Below are 15787 nucleotides of genomic sequence, written 5' to 3' on the forward strand. Positions count from 1 at the left end.
TCCCTGTGAACCAGTCGACTCGACTGGTGTTACTCCGCTGGCCGCAGAAGACTGGGGTGCAAGCTGCAGCAGCGCCTCATATGGACCAGCAGCGCAGTGCTTGGTAAACGAGTTCAAAATCATGATCAACGTGGCACGTTTATAGTTTTTAGACTGTTTTGGTCGTGGTGGAACAGACGGCGATGCAGAGTTCTCGGGTCTCGAATTGTATGAAAAGAACAAGTCACGAAGCGACGGTGTTGGGACAAAGTTTCCTCGGTGCCATAATAGAACAAAAGACATAGTAAAAATGTTTTCTTTGCTAACCGGTGAATCTTCGAATTCAATGAGAACTTCAACCACTAGGTTTGCAGTAGTTTTTTTTAAATCACGAATTCATTCAATACTTATAATAGTGGTCGAACAAGCAATTCATATTCCATATCTTCAGGAAATAGATAAGTTTTCAATTTCTAGTCTGAATTTATTACTTTAAAATAACCTAACAGAAATGAGTTGAGAAATGAGAACTGACACTAATGGAGGTTGCTACTGAAACGGGATCCTTTTACTGGGTTGGGTGTGTGCACATGGCAGTACCTACATGCGGTGAAATACCGCTGCCAAGTGGGAAGCCAACCAATCGAACCATGGCATGGGTGGCAGCCAGCAGTTGGCCTTTACGGAACTGTTGCGGTTTATAAGCTACTCTTGTGGTGTCTTTCCGTAAGTTTACCCTGGCATGGCATGAGCCCGGTTACTTCAAACAAAAGACAATTATCTTGGTGTTTAATTTATTGCAACCATACATATGCATCCGTGTTTGCATGCATGACCCGGGTGGAGCAGCAGCTCCGTTCGAAGTGGGTTGTTCTGATTCTAGCCGGGAGATAGTGGCAGCATATGCGGTCTGCGAAATGTTAGGTTTGTGGAGTAAATGGTAGAACCTTATGTGACCTCGCAGGTTGCCATTCATACACGAACGTAAGGCTCAGCTCCAAACTACGGTAGTTGGTAAGCATTATTGTGGATTTGTTTATGCTAACGTGAGATCAGGTGTGATTTAGTGGAGCACTTTAGCCGGTAATTGGAATAAATTGTTCGGTGTAATAGTGAAACGAGGCTCGTAATCACTGCTTTGAAGCAAATGATTGAATTATCGCGGCAATAATCAGGAGGACCTATAGGTGTGGATTTTTTTTTTGCAGTAAACGGTTTTTTCCACGGCACGGGGAACAATTTACACTAATTGTGGCCTATGAAAACGGTTCAGATAATTACTTGCATATTAGTGGTATTAGTTTTTGACTAAAAAATAATTTATATACAATCACTGGGATTTTGAAATGTAACACATTTACACATAAATGTGGTTTTATATATATATATATATGTCATTATCTTCATAACACTAGTTATGACGCCTTGACAGAAGATGGGGCACCAAATTTCTGCAGTAAACACTAAATTACCTATGAGTTTAAAATAAAGCCGCGATAACATAGTTTTATCTTAATCTGAGCCCAATATTTTCTCGATTTTGTGTAAATTTCTCCTGCTGAGTTTCATTTTAACCAGCCCATCGACATCTCTATATCGAGCTGCAGTGAACGTCAGCGACAGCATGTCCTGGGCTCAAAATTTGACAGCGGGCCCAAATCAGACTGCTGGCAGTTGAGTGAAACGCAATGCTGACATGCTATCTCATTTTCGCACACACGAGATGTTGGCGGCGAAAACATGGTTGCCTGCCGATGGGGTGATTTTAACTAAAGTTTATTTGATTTCAAAAGGAAATTTCTATGGGAGGATCGTAGCAACCCGCGGACGCGAACGGGCGTGAAAAATTTTCACTTCTGAATTTTTGTAGTTTTTTTTTCAGAAAAATAGTATTTAAGTATTAAAATGTGTTCGTTTTCAAAAAAGTTGTCATTTTGTGCTGAGTGGATGTTGAAGACAGGAATTATTCGGATACGGAGTTAAAATTAGATGCTACAGTGAAGAAAGGCTTTGTGGGGCAACAGTGCCACAGCGGGGTGATTCCGAAGAGTCCTAAATGGACAGAGTTGTACATAGCAACTCACTAGAACTAGATTGGCAATTGATGTTAAGAACCATGATCGAGTTACAAGAATATTTTTGCTGTCATTCCATCAATTTAAAAAAAAATGAATGGTTCATGCTGCGTCGTGTAAAACTGCAAACAAAAATCACAATTCATCGAAATTATTATGAAAGTGGAAGATTATCTGGTGAAAAAAAACTCAAGCAAACCCCATCAGGATAACCATTTCATTAACAAAATGCTATATAGGAGATCCGACAAAGGCAAACTGTGGTGAGATCGGTCTAAATATTAATTGCTTCCGAAGTGTGTATTGTGTATTGATGTATTGATAATTGTATATGCAATTCCCGGCATCGCTCAAGGCACAGTGCATAGTTTATTCATGTGGCCGAAAAAAGCGCCAAACTGATGTTGGAAATATGGACCCTGCCCCTAGATATATTTTATACATTTATATATGTGTATTTATATATTATAAAACTGATGTATAAACCACACCTCATACATTATATTTTTTTCCTAATGGAACCTTATAAGTATTGTAGCAATTTCAGTTATGAAAAATTTGTTAACTAATACAATTTTTCAAAAATCATATTTGCACTTATATAATTTTGGTAGATAGCGTGTTTAATCTATTTTCAGAGAGCGAAATAAGGCGCTATAACCTTGGCCTATTGTAGCTTGGCTTGTGGTTAATGCCATAAGTTCATCCCTGAGGGTCCGAAGTAGCCATTAAGAGCGACCAAAGGCGCTATAACCTAGGCTTTTACCAAGGGCAAGTAAGTAAATGTACTTGTCCCATCCCCGAGCGTCCGGAGTATTAATTAACCTTTACTAGCCAAATACTCCCAACGAAAATCAAAACTTAATCAACTTAATTATTAATCAGAAGCGGTTGGTACGAGACGTCCCCGTTTCTTCTACCCCTGTAGATTCAAAAATGTATCTATGTATGAATAACTTATTCAAACAAGATTCATTTTAATGAATCGTCTCTGCGTCAATACTTCACAGCTGGCCTGGCCGATTTAACATTTGCAAGATATCTCGGATGTTTCGCAAATGTCAATACTGAAAAGCAAATAATTTGAAATATTTCTGTGATTAGAAATTATTAAAATTATTTCCAGGAATCCATTATTGTGACTGTGAGGGTATTAATAAGAATAAGAATAAGAATTTAAAAGGAAATTTCTATGTAAGAGTATTACCTCAATTTTCCTTGACTTTTTACTTTTTGTACAATACTCTTGCTGCTTTTTACTCTCACCTAAATTATGTTTGTTTCGTTTATTAATTGAACTTTGTCTTAATTTGGTTCGAGTTTCACTCAATCATCTCCGAGTACTATCTTTTCTATTTTAAGTTTAAAGTGCTCATGAAGTCTGAAAGTTAAGAGGTAAATTCTGCAATAAGTGTATAAAACACAATAGGACAATTACCGGACTAGTGCATTGACTTCAGAAGCACCGCACAGCCGAGATTTGAACATACAACAACTGGCTTGTGAGACTAGCACGGTGTTTCAAATTTAGCTGGGCCGATAGTCCGCCAAAAGTGTGTTTTAAAATGTAGTCAAAAAATCAAAATGTCAGAAAATATTGGATATTGGAAAACCTGAAAAATCAAAAAGTCGGAGAGTTGAGAGGGAACAAAGCCTTCGTTCATTAATTTAAAATAAATTTAATTTAAGAGAAGCTCGGCTGCGAAGTCTGTCGATAAAGAAGGGTTCTGAAGGACGTTTATACCTGTGATGATTCAAGGAATCTGATTTTAAAATTTAAAATGTCAAAAATTAAAACTATAAAGAAGTCTAAAGGTTTGAAAAAACTACAAAAGAATTCCAAAATCTGTCTGAAAGAAATGTAAAATAAGTTCCAACGAAATCTAAAAGTAGTCTAAAGAAAGCCTGAAAGAACTCTAGAAGTGGTCTAAAAGAACTATAAGAATATTCTTTGCCTGGAATGAATCTAAAAGATTACTAAATGAAGTCTATAAGAATTCTACAAGCAATCTGAAGGTAGCCCAAAAGAAAATTAAAAGAAGTTTAAAAGACTAAACATAGTCCAAAAAAGTCTAAAAGAAATATGAAAGTAGTCTGAAAAGAAGTCTAAAAGAAGTCTCAGAAAAATCTAAAAGAAGTTCGAAATAACATTAAAGGGAGTTTTGAAGAAGCCTGTGAGAAAATTAAACGAAGTTTAATTAAAGTCAACAAGAAATTTGGAAGAAGTTTAAACGAGGTATAAAAGCATTTTGAAAGTAGTCATTTCCTGGAAGGAATCTAAAAGCAGGCAAAAAGAGTGCGCACGCTGAAAAAAATTATTTATAAAGAAGACTTACTTATTTAAAGGCGGTAAACATAATTTACTCTGGGGATGTTTTTTACTATGTTGTTTCAAAAGCAACATTGCGGGCTAAATGAATTTTACAAACAGTCTAAACAAAGGCAGCCCAAAAAAGACTAAATTTAGGAGTTCATAATAAATCTAACAGAAGTCTAAACAAGTATATGAGAAGTAGTAAGAAAAATCTAAAAGAAGTTTGAAGTAAGCTTAAGAAAAGTTTTAATGAAGTTTAAAAGAAGTTTAACAGAAGTCCAAAAGAAATTTAAAAGCAGTCTAAAAAAAGTTCAAAAGAACTCTGAAAAAAACAATAATTATTTCCTGAAAGGAAAGAAGGTAAAAAGAGTTCTAAATGAAGTCTAAAGGAAGTCTAAAAGAAGACTAAAAGAAGCTTACAGCAGTCTAAAAAGTCTAAAAGAGTCTAAAAAATATGAAAGTAGTCTAAATGAAATCTAACAGAAGTCTAAACGAATTTTAAGAAAAATCTAAAAGAAGTTTGAAATAAATCTAGGAGAAGTTTAAAGAAGTCTATAAGAAATCTAAAAGAAGTCTGAAAGAACTATAAAAGAGGTCTAAAAAAGTCTAAACATGGTCATTTCCTGGAAGGAATCTAAAAAAAGACAAAAAGAGTTTTAAATTAAGTTTAAAAGAATTTTAAAATAACTCTGAATGAAATTTAGCAGGAGTCTTAAAGAAATATTGAAGAAGTCTTGAAATGCCGGCAAAAATCTGAAGAAAGGCTAACAGAAGCCTAAAAGAAGTCTAAATTGTTTTTAAAATAGTGTCAATGAAGTCCATCAGAAGCTAATAGAAGTCTCAGAAAAATCTAGAAGAACTTTGAAATAAGACGAAAGGGAGTTTTAAAAAAGTCTATGACAAGTCTAATAAAGTTCAACAGAGGTTTTAAAGATGACTAAAGGAAGTCTGAAAAAAAAACTCTTAAAGAGGTCTAGAAGAACTCTGCAAATAGTCATTTCCTGGAAGGAATCTAAAAGAAGGCTAAAAGAGTTCTAAATGAAGTCCACACGAATTCTGCAAACAGTTTAAATAAAAGTAGTCTAAAAGAAGTCTAAAAGAGGTCTAAAGAAAGACTAAAATAGCTTTAAATAAATTCTCAAAATCTTCGAGTAGTTTAAAAGACACCTAAATGAAATCTAACAGAAGTCTTAAAAAATCTATAAAGTCATGAGGAACTCGAAAGACAATCTTCAAAATTCCGGCAGGAATCTGAAGGAAGGCTAAAAGAAGCATAAATAAAGTTCTAAATGAAGTCTAAACAAAGTCCGAACAAAGTCTAAAAGAAATCAAAAAGTAGTCTAAATGAAGCCCAACAAAAGTTTAAAAGAAGTTTAAAAGAAGTCCAAAGGAACCCTGAAAGAAGCCTAAACAGCAGTATAAAAGAAGTTTAAAAGAAGTCTTAAGGAAATCTAAAAGAAATTTTTTAAAGAGCTAAAATAGACTTAAAAAAGTATGGCAGGAATCTAAAGCAAAGCCATTGGTATAAACGTCCTCTTAAGCACCTGACCATTTTTTATCGACAGACTTCGCAGCCGCTTATTAGAGTACAGGAAAATTACGAAGCAAAGATTGACTCTATAGCAACACCGCTCAGTCGGGATTCGAACATACGACGAATGGCTTGTTGGGCCAGCATCGTACCCCGGGGCTAACTAGGCAAGCTATGGCAGGAATCTAAATGAAAGCTAAAAGAAGTCTAATAGCAGTTTAAAATAAGCTTAAAAGAAATTTGAAAATAAACTAAAATATACTTTAAAAAAAGTATGGCAGGAATCGAAGGGAAGGCTAAAAGAAGCCTAAAAAAGTCCAAGAGAAATCTGACAGAAGTCTAAAAGTAACCGAAAAGTTGTTTAAAATAAGTCTGAATAGAGCCTTAAAGAAAACTAAAAGAAGTCTGAAAGAAGGTTAAATAATTCTAAATGAAATCTATCCTTTCAAACTGCTTGATAGGGTTTTAAATGATGTCTAGAAGAAGTTCTGAAGAAGAAATCTGAAATAAGTCTAAAAAAGTCTAAACGAGTTTAAAAAGAAGTCTGAAAGAAGTCAAAAGAGAGTCTAAAAAAAGTAATGCAGAGGTACAAAACACGCCTAAAATAAGTGTAGATGAGGTCTGAAAGAAGTATAAAAGATGCCCAAAAGAAGTGGATGCCCCATAAAAAATCTGGAAAGAATCTAAAAGACAGCTAAAACAGTTTTAAATGAAATCTAAATGAAGATATTTTTTGTGTTATTAATGTGCCATTTGAAAAAAATGTACAAACAATAAATAATTTTTGAACACGTTTTATATCCTGTTTTCCAATCCGTGCAATTTTTCACATCAGTTTTGTCTCGTTGTTACATCTTTTTTTATTTCATTTTGGGTTGACTTTTGATCAGTTTAGTTCGTAATTATCGTGGTATAACTTCGCTAAGTGCTGAATCAAAACTGCTGGAAACGCTAGTTAGTAGGTAACTGATGCAAGCAGTTAAATCCTACTCCTACATCTCAACCAATCAGCACGGTTTCTTTCCTGGAAGATCGATTTCTACAAACTTACTACAGTTTACGTCATACTACTTAGTAAACATGAGCGAAGGTGTTCTAGCTGATACCATCTACACAGATCCGAAATCAGCGTTTAAAACCTTTCTGATGTACCACAAGGAAGTAACCTCGGATCGTTTCTTTCCTTCATATTTATCAACAACCTAATACCTGAAGGATGCAGACTATTCTACGCAGATGACATGAACATTACGGGTGTGGACCGTTGAAGATTGCAAACAGCTCAATGGATGGTAAACTTGTTTGCAGTTTGGTGTGCTGAAAATCGCAATTCGCGTCGCTTGTAGTTCCACCCTGCTCCTTCGATTTGCCAGTACTACTAAATCGGCTGTAGCTTCGAGGACGCCATTGTCGTTATATCATCGCAGATTTGTCTCGTCTTTCGGCGACAACTTCGGGTTCCGTTGGAAGAGAATCACAACCTTCGAAATGAACTATTGCGTTACGATATACCGTTCTTCGTAAGTAGTGATTGATTCAAATCATTACAATCATACTTCGTAGCACTTGCTACATATAAATAGCAGCAAAGCGCTGTTTCTCGTTACAAGAGACCAACAAGCGCAACCAGAGCGCGTATCTATTCAAAATTAACGACAAGTTCTGCAACATCGCCATCGCCGGCTGGCGCAAGATCGTATCAACCGGTCGCACCGTTACGCAAAATGTCGTCTAATTGCCAGTTTAATTATGTTCAATCACCCATTCAAACTTATGCCAAGGGTACAATTTACGCACGGTGATAGATCGCATCGTTTGCGATCGCAACGTCTTCGCTGCCGTCGTCGTCGATCAGGCGCAGACCCCCCCATTTGTAAGGCAAGCTTGAACATGTTCAGAACTATGGTCATGAAGCGTGCGCCGCGTGCTGCTTGGTAGCTTGATACTGTGCTACGACGACGGTTCGGTGTCGTTCGATACTTCCCCAAATGGAATGCAAGTGCATCCGCATAACTGGCCCGGACTGCCATAATGTAATTCGCCGTACACTACTCAGCAGTGAGTGCGATTGCCGTTTGTCAACATGATGGCCGCCGCCGCCGCCGCCGTTGCCATCTGTCCGACGGCTTTCAGTTTTCAATGTTGAAATGTTCCACTTAGGCTTGACTGGCCACCGGCAGGCTGGCAACGGTCCGGCTGTGGAGCATAATTAATCAAACTTGCTTGATTCTACGTTTTAGTGCACCGAATGGTGAAATAACAAATTAGATTAATTTGGTGTTATATTTTAGCGACATTGAAATAAAATATGGTGAGGTGAATAGAGTCTCTCCGCAAACAGTGAGTGTGGGAAAAAAATCTACACAATGGAGTTTGAAGTGCTCAATTACAGGGTTATTTAAAGTAATCATATATCGTAAGATCATTCAACAATCTAACGCGTAAGTTAGTTGTACTTTTCTTGAAAGCTTCAAGCTGCAGAATGCCACTCGTTTTTTTTTTTAGCCAAATGGTAACTGATGATATTAGTCAGTTAGCAGCATTATCGTTCAGTTGTGAATAGATTCAACAATTTCGAGCGGTCAAGCATATCGTGAATAAAACCATTCAGCTTCGCCGCTTGTTTATTCTAGAGGTACAGTGGCGGAAGAATACAACAGCAAAGCTGTTGAATTGTTGGACTTTCTGCAGTTTTATTTGCTCGAAATGATTCACACGAAGCTTTGGTCTGCCGCACAAGAATTTTGAAACGCCGTAAAACAAGTTAGAAAGTGAGTGACGCACATCGATGAATCATTTGCATATCCAGTTTTTCCGTCTGCATTTTGGAATTTTAGATGCAGAATGAAAACGTTTTGATGCTTAAGTGAATATATTATATTATTATAACTTACTTCTGTCTTAAACTAACGATTTTAGTCAATTGGATCCCCAAACTTCCATTTCAATCCAGTCTATGTAGCTCGCCACTCTCGTGTAGATCGAGGGAGATTTTCCATAACCACAGGGCAGGCCGGTGGACGTGATTCCCACAATATGAAATACGCACCCTCTATGGTCGGTCACCGTCTCCAGGGGTCCTCCTGAATCACCCTGGCAGGTATCTTTGGCACCTTCTTGGCTTCCCACGCAAATTTGACTGTCGATTATTCCGCGAGTGAATTTCCTGTCCCTACTCAATGAAATACATTCGGATTGTTCCAAAACATCCAGTTGGACCTTCCTCAGAATGTCGGAGGTTTCACCGGCTACAACGATATCACGCAATAAAAAATCAAAAAAATTTAAAGTCAATTCCAATCTTGATCTTACTGAACTCCGTCTTTCCGAATCCGGTCGCTATCACTTTGGTTATATTCAGATCGAAGCCTGTCCACAGACAGGCCGGCCGAACCAATTTAGTGAAAAACACATCCTGAGCCAGCTTTATCAGCGCAATATCGTGATAAGCTCGGCGAGGTGAAAATTCCGGATGCCTTTTCAATTCCTCAATGTCGAAATCCACTTGATCGTCATCCTCGTCGGTCAAATCACTTTCACCCAGTCGCACCACGGTCGGAATGCCTCTCGTAAAACAATGGGCTGCCGTCAGCACGTACCGTTCACTGATCAGTGAACCTCCACATCGGAACTCAATGGTTCGCGTGTCACTATCCAAAGGATAACCCAACAGTGCTTGGTGCGGAAATTCCCCTCTTCGGGCGGCTTCCCCACCGACTATCAGCTCAATCGCATTGGGACACTTGTAATCTTCGTAATTAATTGCCGTCGGCCGAAGCGATAACGTTATGATGGTTGAGGTCTTAATCGTCAGCTTGCGATACTCGTGACATTCTGGAAATTATCAACATTCGAACTAATTTAACTGTTCTGTCCACCATTAATCACTCCGAAAAACTTACTCTTCACCGAAATCCGCTCCTCATCGGGAAAATTAAAGCCTGTAACGGTTAAATATTTACGACGGATTAATGACCGGAACCACCGTTCTCGGAGACAAAGGCGTATGTATACCTTGAGCTGCACCGGCACAGACAGCAGTCAAAAACACGAGACAACTCAATGGCAGCATCTTGGACTATACTGCGTCTGGTGCCTTCGCTTGGGCCGATTGTTTGTTGATTCGATTAATCGCGCGAGATCTTCGCCACGCCACGGTCAGGGTCGAACCATGCTACTAGCAACAATCGTCCTATTCTCGCGGCTAGCGCTGACTCTGTTTGACGCTGACTTAAGTAGAATGGTCAGCGTTCGCGAGAATGGTCAGCTAGAATACACTCGTGCACATACACACACACACATACTCGCGGACAGCAACGAAAACATCAGGTGAAACGGGATAGAACCGGTTCAAGATGTGCGGTCGGGGATCCCGATCCCGACACACAGCCGAGTGGCTTACTCGGTGGGATTTTTCGACAAAGACGATAGCAGCGGCAGCAGCGTAGTTTGTTTTCGTGGCGTAGCATGAATGACGAACAGGTTTGCTACGCAGCGCAGCAGCAGAGCAGCGGTGTGGTATTGTACTACATAGAGGAAGTGTGGGGTGTGTAGCAAGATGAGCTGCAGATATCAACGGAACCGTGTAACAGTGGTGACATGCTTCCGTGCGCAAGCACTTGGGTTTTTTTATGGATCACCACTGAATACTGTACAGTGTACAGTGACAGTTTATGTTGGCACGTTTTTGAAGCTTTTTTTGTGAGATAATGATCTTTATTTGAACAACAATACTGTAACAATACTGTAATGTAACGTAATGAAAAACACAATGCTTGTCAGAATCTAGCAAAGAACCTGTCTGTTTTGTGTTGCTTCTTTTATTAGCTCAGACTGGTGCTGCATCCCAATTGAGGATGGTAGTATGAGATTTTCTACCCAATTGGGTAATATCGTGGAGGAGTTGCGGATAGATTAACAGAGTAAAACATGGGGATCTTATCTGAATTGCAGCACGGTCTTTTAGATTTGTCCCACAAGCACGCACATTCTGGTAGTACACTAAGGTACTTTATCGGATGCAAAACGATGCGATTAAGTTAATGATAATTTTTGACGTAGTACTACGTCTTACTTTAATACGAAAGCACGAAAGCAAAGATAATCGTGACACGAAAAAGTAATAGATTTCAAACGCTAATAACTCAACCAATTCTGAATATATTTTTATGGACGGCATACAATACGAACCTCAAAAGATGTGTCTTTCGTATAGTTTTCATCAAAAGATTAAATTTTTCAAGTAATTCCTGGAATTTGCACGTAAAGTTGAACAATTTTTATAAATTTACCATAGTTTTCACATCATTTCATTAGTTCAGCACATCATTTCATTAGTTTATGTTGCTAAGTTGCTACAGGCAACACCCTCTAGCCACGTCGTTGATAAAACGGAAAAAATTAGAAAAAAGGAGCGACATTGAAAATTTGTTTGAATCAATCATCTGATTCACACATCACATCATCTGTTTCTATGCAGCATGTTGTACGTAAATTGCATCATCACATCGTTAGGATGACACCAACGTTTAATGAGAAATTGACCAAGAAGGGCATGGCAATGAATAAGTCATGCCCTAAGGAGAGCTAGAGCAGTGTTTTTCAATAGATAATCAGCAGCATGAACTATTTAATCAATGATATCTTCAAATGCACTGTCGCTAGGTTTTCCGGAATGGCTCACTACCAAAACTGCTTCACGATTACCTCTCGCGGGCTTTAGATCTCTATTAGTTTGCTGTCATCTTATGAATTGGGTAAGCTGGTTGTCTCTGAAGCTACCAAGGTTGTTACGAAATACACTTACTCTAAATTAATCTTTTAGTTAATCAGCTCTATGAATCATCAGTCAGCCTTTTCAAATTATTTAATTTCTTCGCTTAGCAAAATAGTTTTTTAACCAGGATCCTTCCTTATTAAGGACAAGGTCGTCAGAGTCCGTTTATGGCAGACAGTATGGCACCGAATATCACCCTTCCCTTCCCTTCTTCAGTGTATCAACATGCTCCCATAGACTCAGGAAACCATCACAAAAAAATTAAATTAGTTCAACTAACCTGCTAGCCGTAATCAGAACTTGCAACTCGAAGCACTAAACATTGGACTCTATAGGTTCTATTACTTTTTGGGGCATAACTTACACTAAATACTGAGATTTCTGCCCAATTAAAATTCATCACTATTTTTTCACTTTTTCGCCGTCGATTTTTCTTTAATTTTTTTCGGCCGTTCCATCCGAACAGTTATCTGGTAAGATATTATAATGATTTTGCCCAAACTGGTCACTTAAATTGATATGAAAAACTTTACTTCGTTTCGATTGCAATTCCGAATCCGCGACCGTCGTTGTTGATACGTTACCAAGGAAACGGGAGTGATGCCATATTTACGTTGAGCACGAAATTGGCCAAAAATTTTCGCCATTAAATTAACGGTCGTAGAGTGTCGAAAATATACTTATAAAATTCTCTGATAATAAAATTCACCGTAAACAACATTTTATGTGATAGAATTACTGTCGGATCTAGTTCAACCGCAAACATGGACACGCGATTCTACGTTTCATAATTGTTCCTAACAGATTATTACCTACTACTAGCAACTCAGCATAAACTTAACATATAACAAAACGGTAGTGGAAACAAGTACTGAAATCAGCAAAAAAGCAACTGCCCTCTGACGATCTTCACCTTAAATCAACCAGAAACACTTTTCCTCAAATAAAGCAAAAGGTGATGCAATCTACCAGCTGCAGTTTCTCAGGAGTCCAAAACCCAATGAGATTAATTTTTTGTAAGGTGCTAGTACTTATTATAAGCTAGGCAATTATCAAAAATCTGCTAATTGGCCTGAAGATTATTGAGGAATCACAACGGATGAACAGTACCGCAGGCTTTTTGTGATCTGCACCAACATTTTATTGCATCAACTTTGCGTAGTCCTACGTTAAACAGGTACGTTAAACAGGCCCGTTAATCGTTATGCCTTCCAGCTGGCCTCGAGATAAGACGCTGGCCTAATAAGCCAGTCGTCGTATGTTCGAATATCGGCTGGGAGAGGCTGTCAGAGTCTATAGGATCGTAGCACTGACCCTGCACTGTCCTGTATTCTAACAGCTGGTTGCGATGTCTGTCGTATAAAAACAGAAGGTCAAATTTCGATCACGGAATAAGCACCCAGGCTTTGCTTTGGCCTTACGTTAAACCGGCGGTTGAGTCTTAAAAACAACCTTCCACTTTTTTTATAAAAGTAAACTCAATCAAAGTTGAAGTTTTTGATTTTCACGCAAAAATAATTATCTAGACGAACGCCAGATAAGAAACAATTTACTGTATGTATGTATGCAAAAGGGATTGGGCGGACCCACAGGCAGAGACACTTATGCGCATTCCGGGATTATAAGAGTTCCCTTCCAGCATTAGGATCCTTCCATGAAACAACCAATTTCGCTGCACCAGCTTTAGCCCACGTGATGGTTTGTTTGTTCGAAGAGTGCAACATAAATTCCCGGTTAGTTCCCGGACGAAGTATTACATCTCTATGTATGTACTAATTTACTGGAGTTTACTTCATCATGTATCTCGAAGATGGAACAGAAAGCTCAAATTAATGTCATTTACACTGATCTAAAAGCCGCTTTCGATCGTATCGATCACGGAATACTTCTGCGTAAACTTTCGCGACTTGGAGCTTCTTGTCGATCTGCTCAATGGTTAAGTTCATACCTTCGTGGAAGAATCTTACGCGTTAAAGTCGGTGCATGTATATCATTGCAGTTTACCAATAATTCAGGAGTGCCGCAAGGAAGTAACATGGGCACCTTGTTATTCATGTTATACTTCAACGACGTCACGCTGTTACTACCATCTGGCTGCAAATTAGTATACGCTGATGATCTAAAATTGTATTCAGAAGTTCGCAACATGGAAAATTGTCGTCGTCTGCAATTTTGTTAAATGATTTCGTTGGCTGGTGTCGGAGGAACTGGCTCGTGATCAGCATTGCAACATGGAAAGTTATAACGTTTCACCGTATTTTAAACCCTATATTGTTTGACTATCACGTGGACGATACATAAATATTGTATCAGACCTTCAGGAGCTTCCTCCTAGTGATTCCGGTTGACTCCTCAAGTCAAAGTATGTATTACTACTCGATTAGTGAGAAAAATCCACTTTTGTTTCTTTCTTGAACCTATAAAACGATGTTAGTCTCTTTATTGCGTGAGGTAGGCTGTTCCAAAGTGCGATGTCTGAACGAGTCTCGCAAAATATTAGTTTCACACCTTGGAAGTAGCAAGTTCAGCATTCTAGGAAGTGTTGTTGTGGTAAAAAAATCTTCTTTTTTTTTCATTTTTTATGTCCAACGCTGTTGTGTTGCCCAATGTAAGGCAGCAGGTGCCTAGAAGTTTTGAATTTTTTATTTTGTTAACCATAAAAAGTTTCACGAGTTGAGGGGAAAGAAAAGTCCGCCACATCAGGGCCACTGATTATTGACACCAGGGATTAGAGGTTTATCCATTCACGTTTTTATTTTATAGCCATGAATGACAGCTATTAAAACCATTCTCCTTTTAGGGGCTTCCCAAGTAGCACTTGTAACTAATCATAAAAATAAAAAATACAAAAAGGTTGCACAGCAGTTACATTTAGGATACTTGTAACGAGTTAGGTTACATAAAATTAAAAATAGTTACTTTTTAGTTTTCTAGTGACAAAAATCTCAAAAAGTTACCAGGTAGTTACCAAATGACCAAATTGAAACCTTTTTTTCGAACTGTCAACAACTTGGTCATCGCAAAACAGTCACCTTTCAGTTACGAGTTACCAAATAGTTATCAAGTGACACAAATGAAACCTTTTTCCAAACTGTCATCAGCTTGCAAAACAGTTAATTTTCCGTTACGAGCAGTTACGAAGTAAAAAAAAGTCGGCTAGTAACATTTTCGCCACCACTTGTTCACTGTTGCTTGTAAACACAACGGATTAAGCAAAAACTAGATCTCAAGAATTTTACTAGTGGTAAAGATAAACAATTGGTACACGGGTTCTAAAATGCTCTAGTAAATGCATTTATTTACTTAATTGATGGTACTTGGAATCCTCTCCGCACAGAGATTGGTATTAAGTAAACAAATTATGATTATTCTCGAACGTCAAAACGATCAAGTTACATCGAAACGAAACCGGCAATGAAAATAGGTTACAGTGTAACTTAGAAAAGATTTAATATTGGTTACCGTTACCGATAGCGTAACCAGGTCTAAGGCTAAGGTTACGTGCAACTAGAATGTAACTGAAATGTAACCTTCTATGATTAACACTGCTGGTAAACTGCTTTATTCAAACTGAAACTATTCTTTGATATTAAATTAACACTTTATTTTCACAACAATCACTAAAAACACCTTTTCCCGATATCTATGAACAATGTCTGCTTAAAATCATTTCATGCAATATGCCGAAAACGATACAAAACTTCAAGGACGATGGTGTAGTAGTTAAAACCAAAGGCAAAATGGCTATGAATTTTACTAAGTGATAGCGAAAACAATTTGTTTTTTAATGATTTCTAGGTGAATGCTTCACTAATTCATTATTGCTAAGAATATAAAATTTAAAATTTTAAAAATCAGAAAATTAAGATTAAAATTTTTATATTTGTACATATTTGTTTTACAAAAAATCAATTTTTCGAAGAAGTAAGTAACGAAAAGCTAGATTAAATAAGAGCGCGTGAATTTTTCAAAGCTAGAATCATGCATTTCATCATAAATTTGAAACTGCATTAAAATTTGTGTTGAAATAACAAGCGAAATTTATACACTCTTCTATATTCAACAGTTAAATTTACTGCTTGACGTTGACAGCTATAGATTGAAATAATAAA

At 37.7% G+C, this 15787-nt stretch overlaps 2 protein-coding genes across 2 annotated transcripts in view; one reads left to right on the forward strand and one right to left on the reverse strand.

The window, feature by feature from the left end:
• Nucleotides 1–15787, forward strand: part of LOC128743855 (angiotensin-converting enzyme) — a 257876-nt gene that overhangs the window by 210013 nt on the left and 32076 nt on the right. The window lies entirely within an intron of this gene.
• Nucleotides 8799–10023, reverse strand: LOC128743859 (serine protease snake-like). The gene is made up of 4 exons (XM_053840541.1): nt 9914–10023; nt 9802–9840; nt 9212–9733; nt 8799–9147 (listed from the first exon to the last, which is right to left on the reverse strand). The coding sequence occupies exons 1-4, from the start codon at nt 9969–9971 to the stop codon at nt 8819–8821; spliced, it is 948 nt and encodes a 315-aa protein (XP_053696516.1). The 5' UTR covers nt 9972–10023; the 3' UTR covers nt 8799–8818.

Source organism: Sabethes cyaneus, chromosome 3 (assembly GCF_943734655.1).
Source record: "Sabethes cyaneus chromosome 3, idSabCyanKW18_F2, whole genome shotgun sequence".
Classification (NCBI taxonomy): Eukaryota; Metazoa; Arthropoda; class Insecta; order Diptera; family Culicidae; genus Sabethes; species Sabethes cyaneus.

Bases quoted from the DNA above. Each gene is read 5' to 3' on its own strand.
- LOC128743859 (XM_053840541.1), bottom strand. From the start codon at position 9,971: ATGCTGCCATTGAGTTGTCTCGTGTTTTTGACTGCTGTCTGTGCCGGT. The intron at 9,841-9,913 runs GTATACATACGC...TAACCGTTACAG, and splicing joins CTGTGCCGGTGCAGCTCAAG to GCTTTAATTTTCCCGATGAG. The intron at 9,734-9,801 runs GTAAGTTTTTCG...GATAATTTCCAG, and splicing joins GGAGCGGATTTCGGTGAAGA to AATGTCACGAGTATCGCAAG.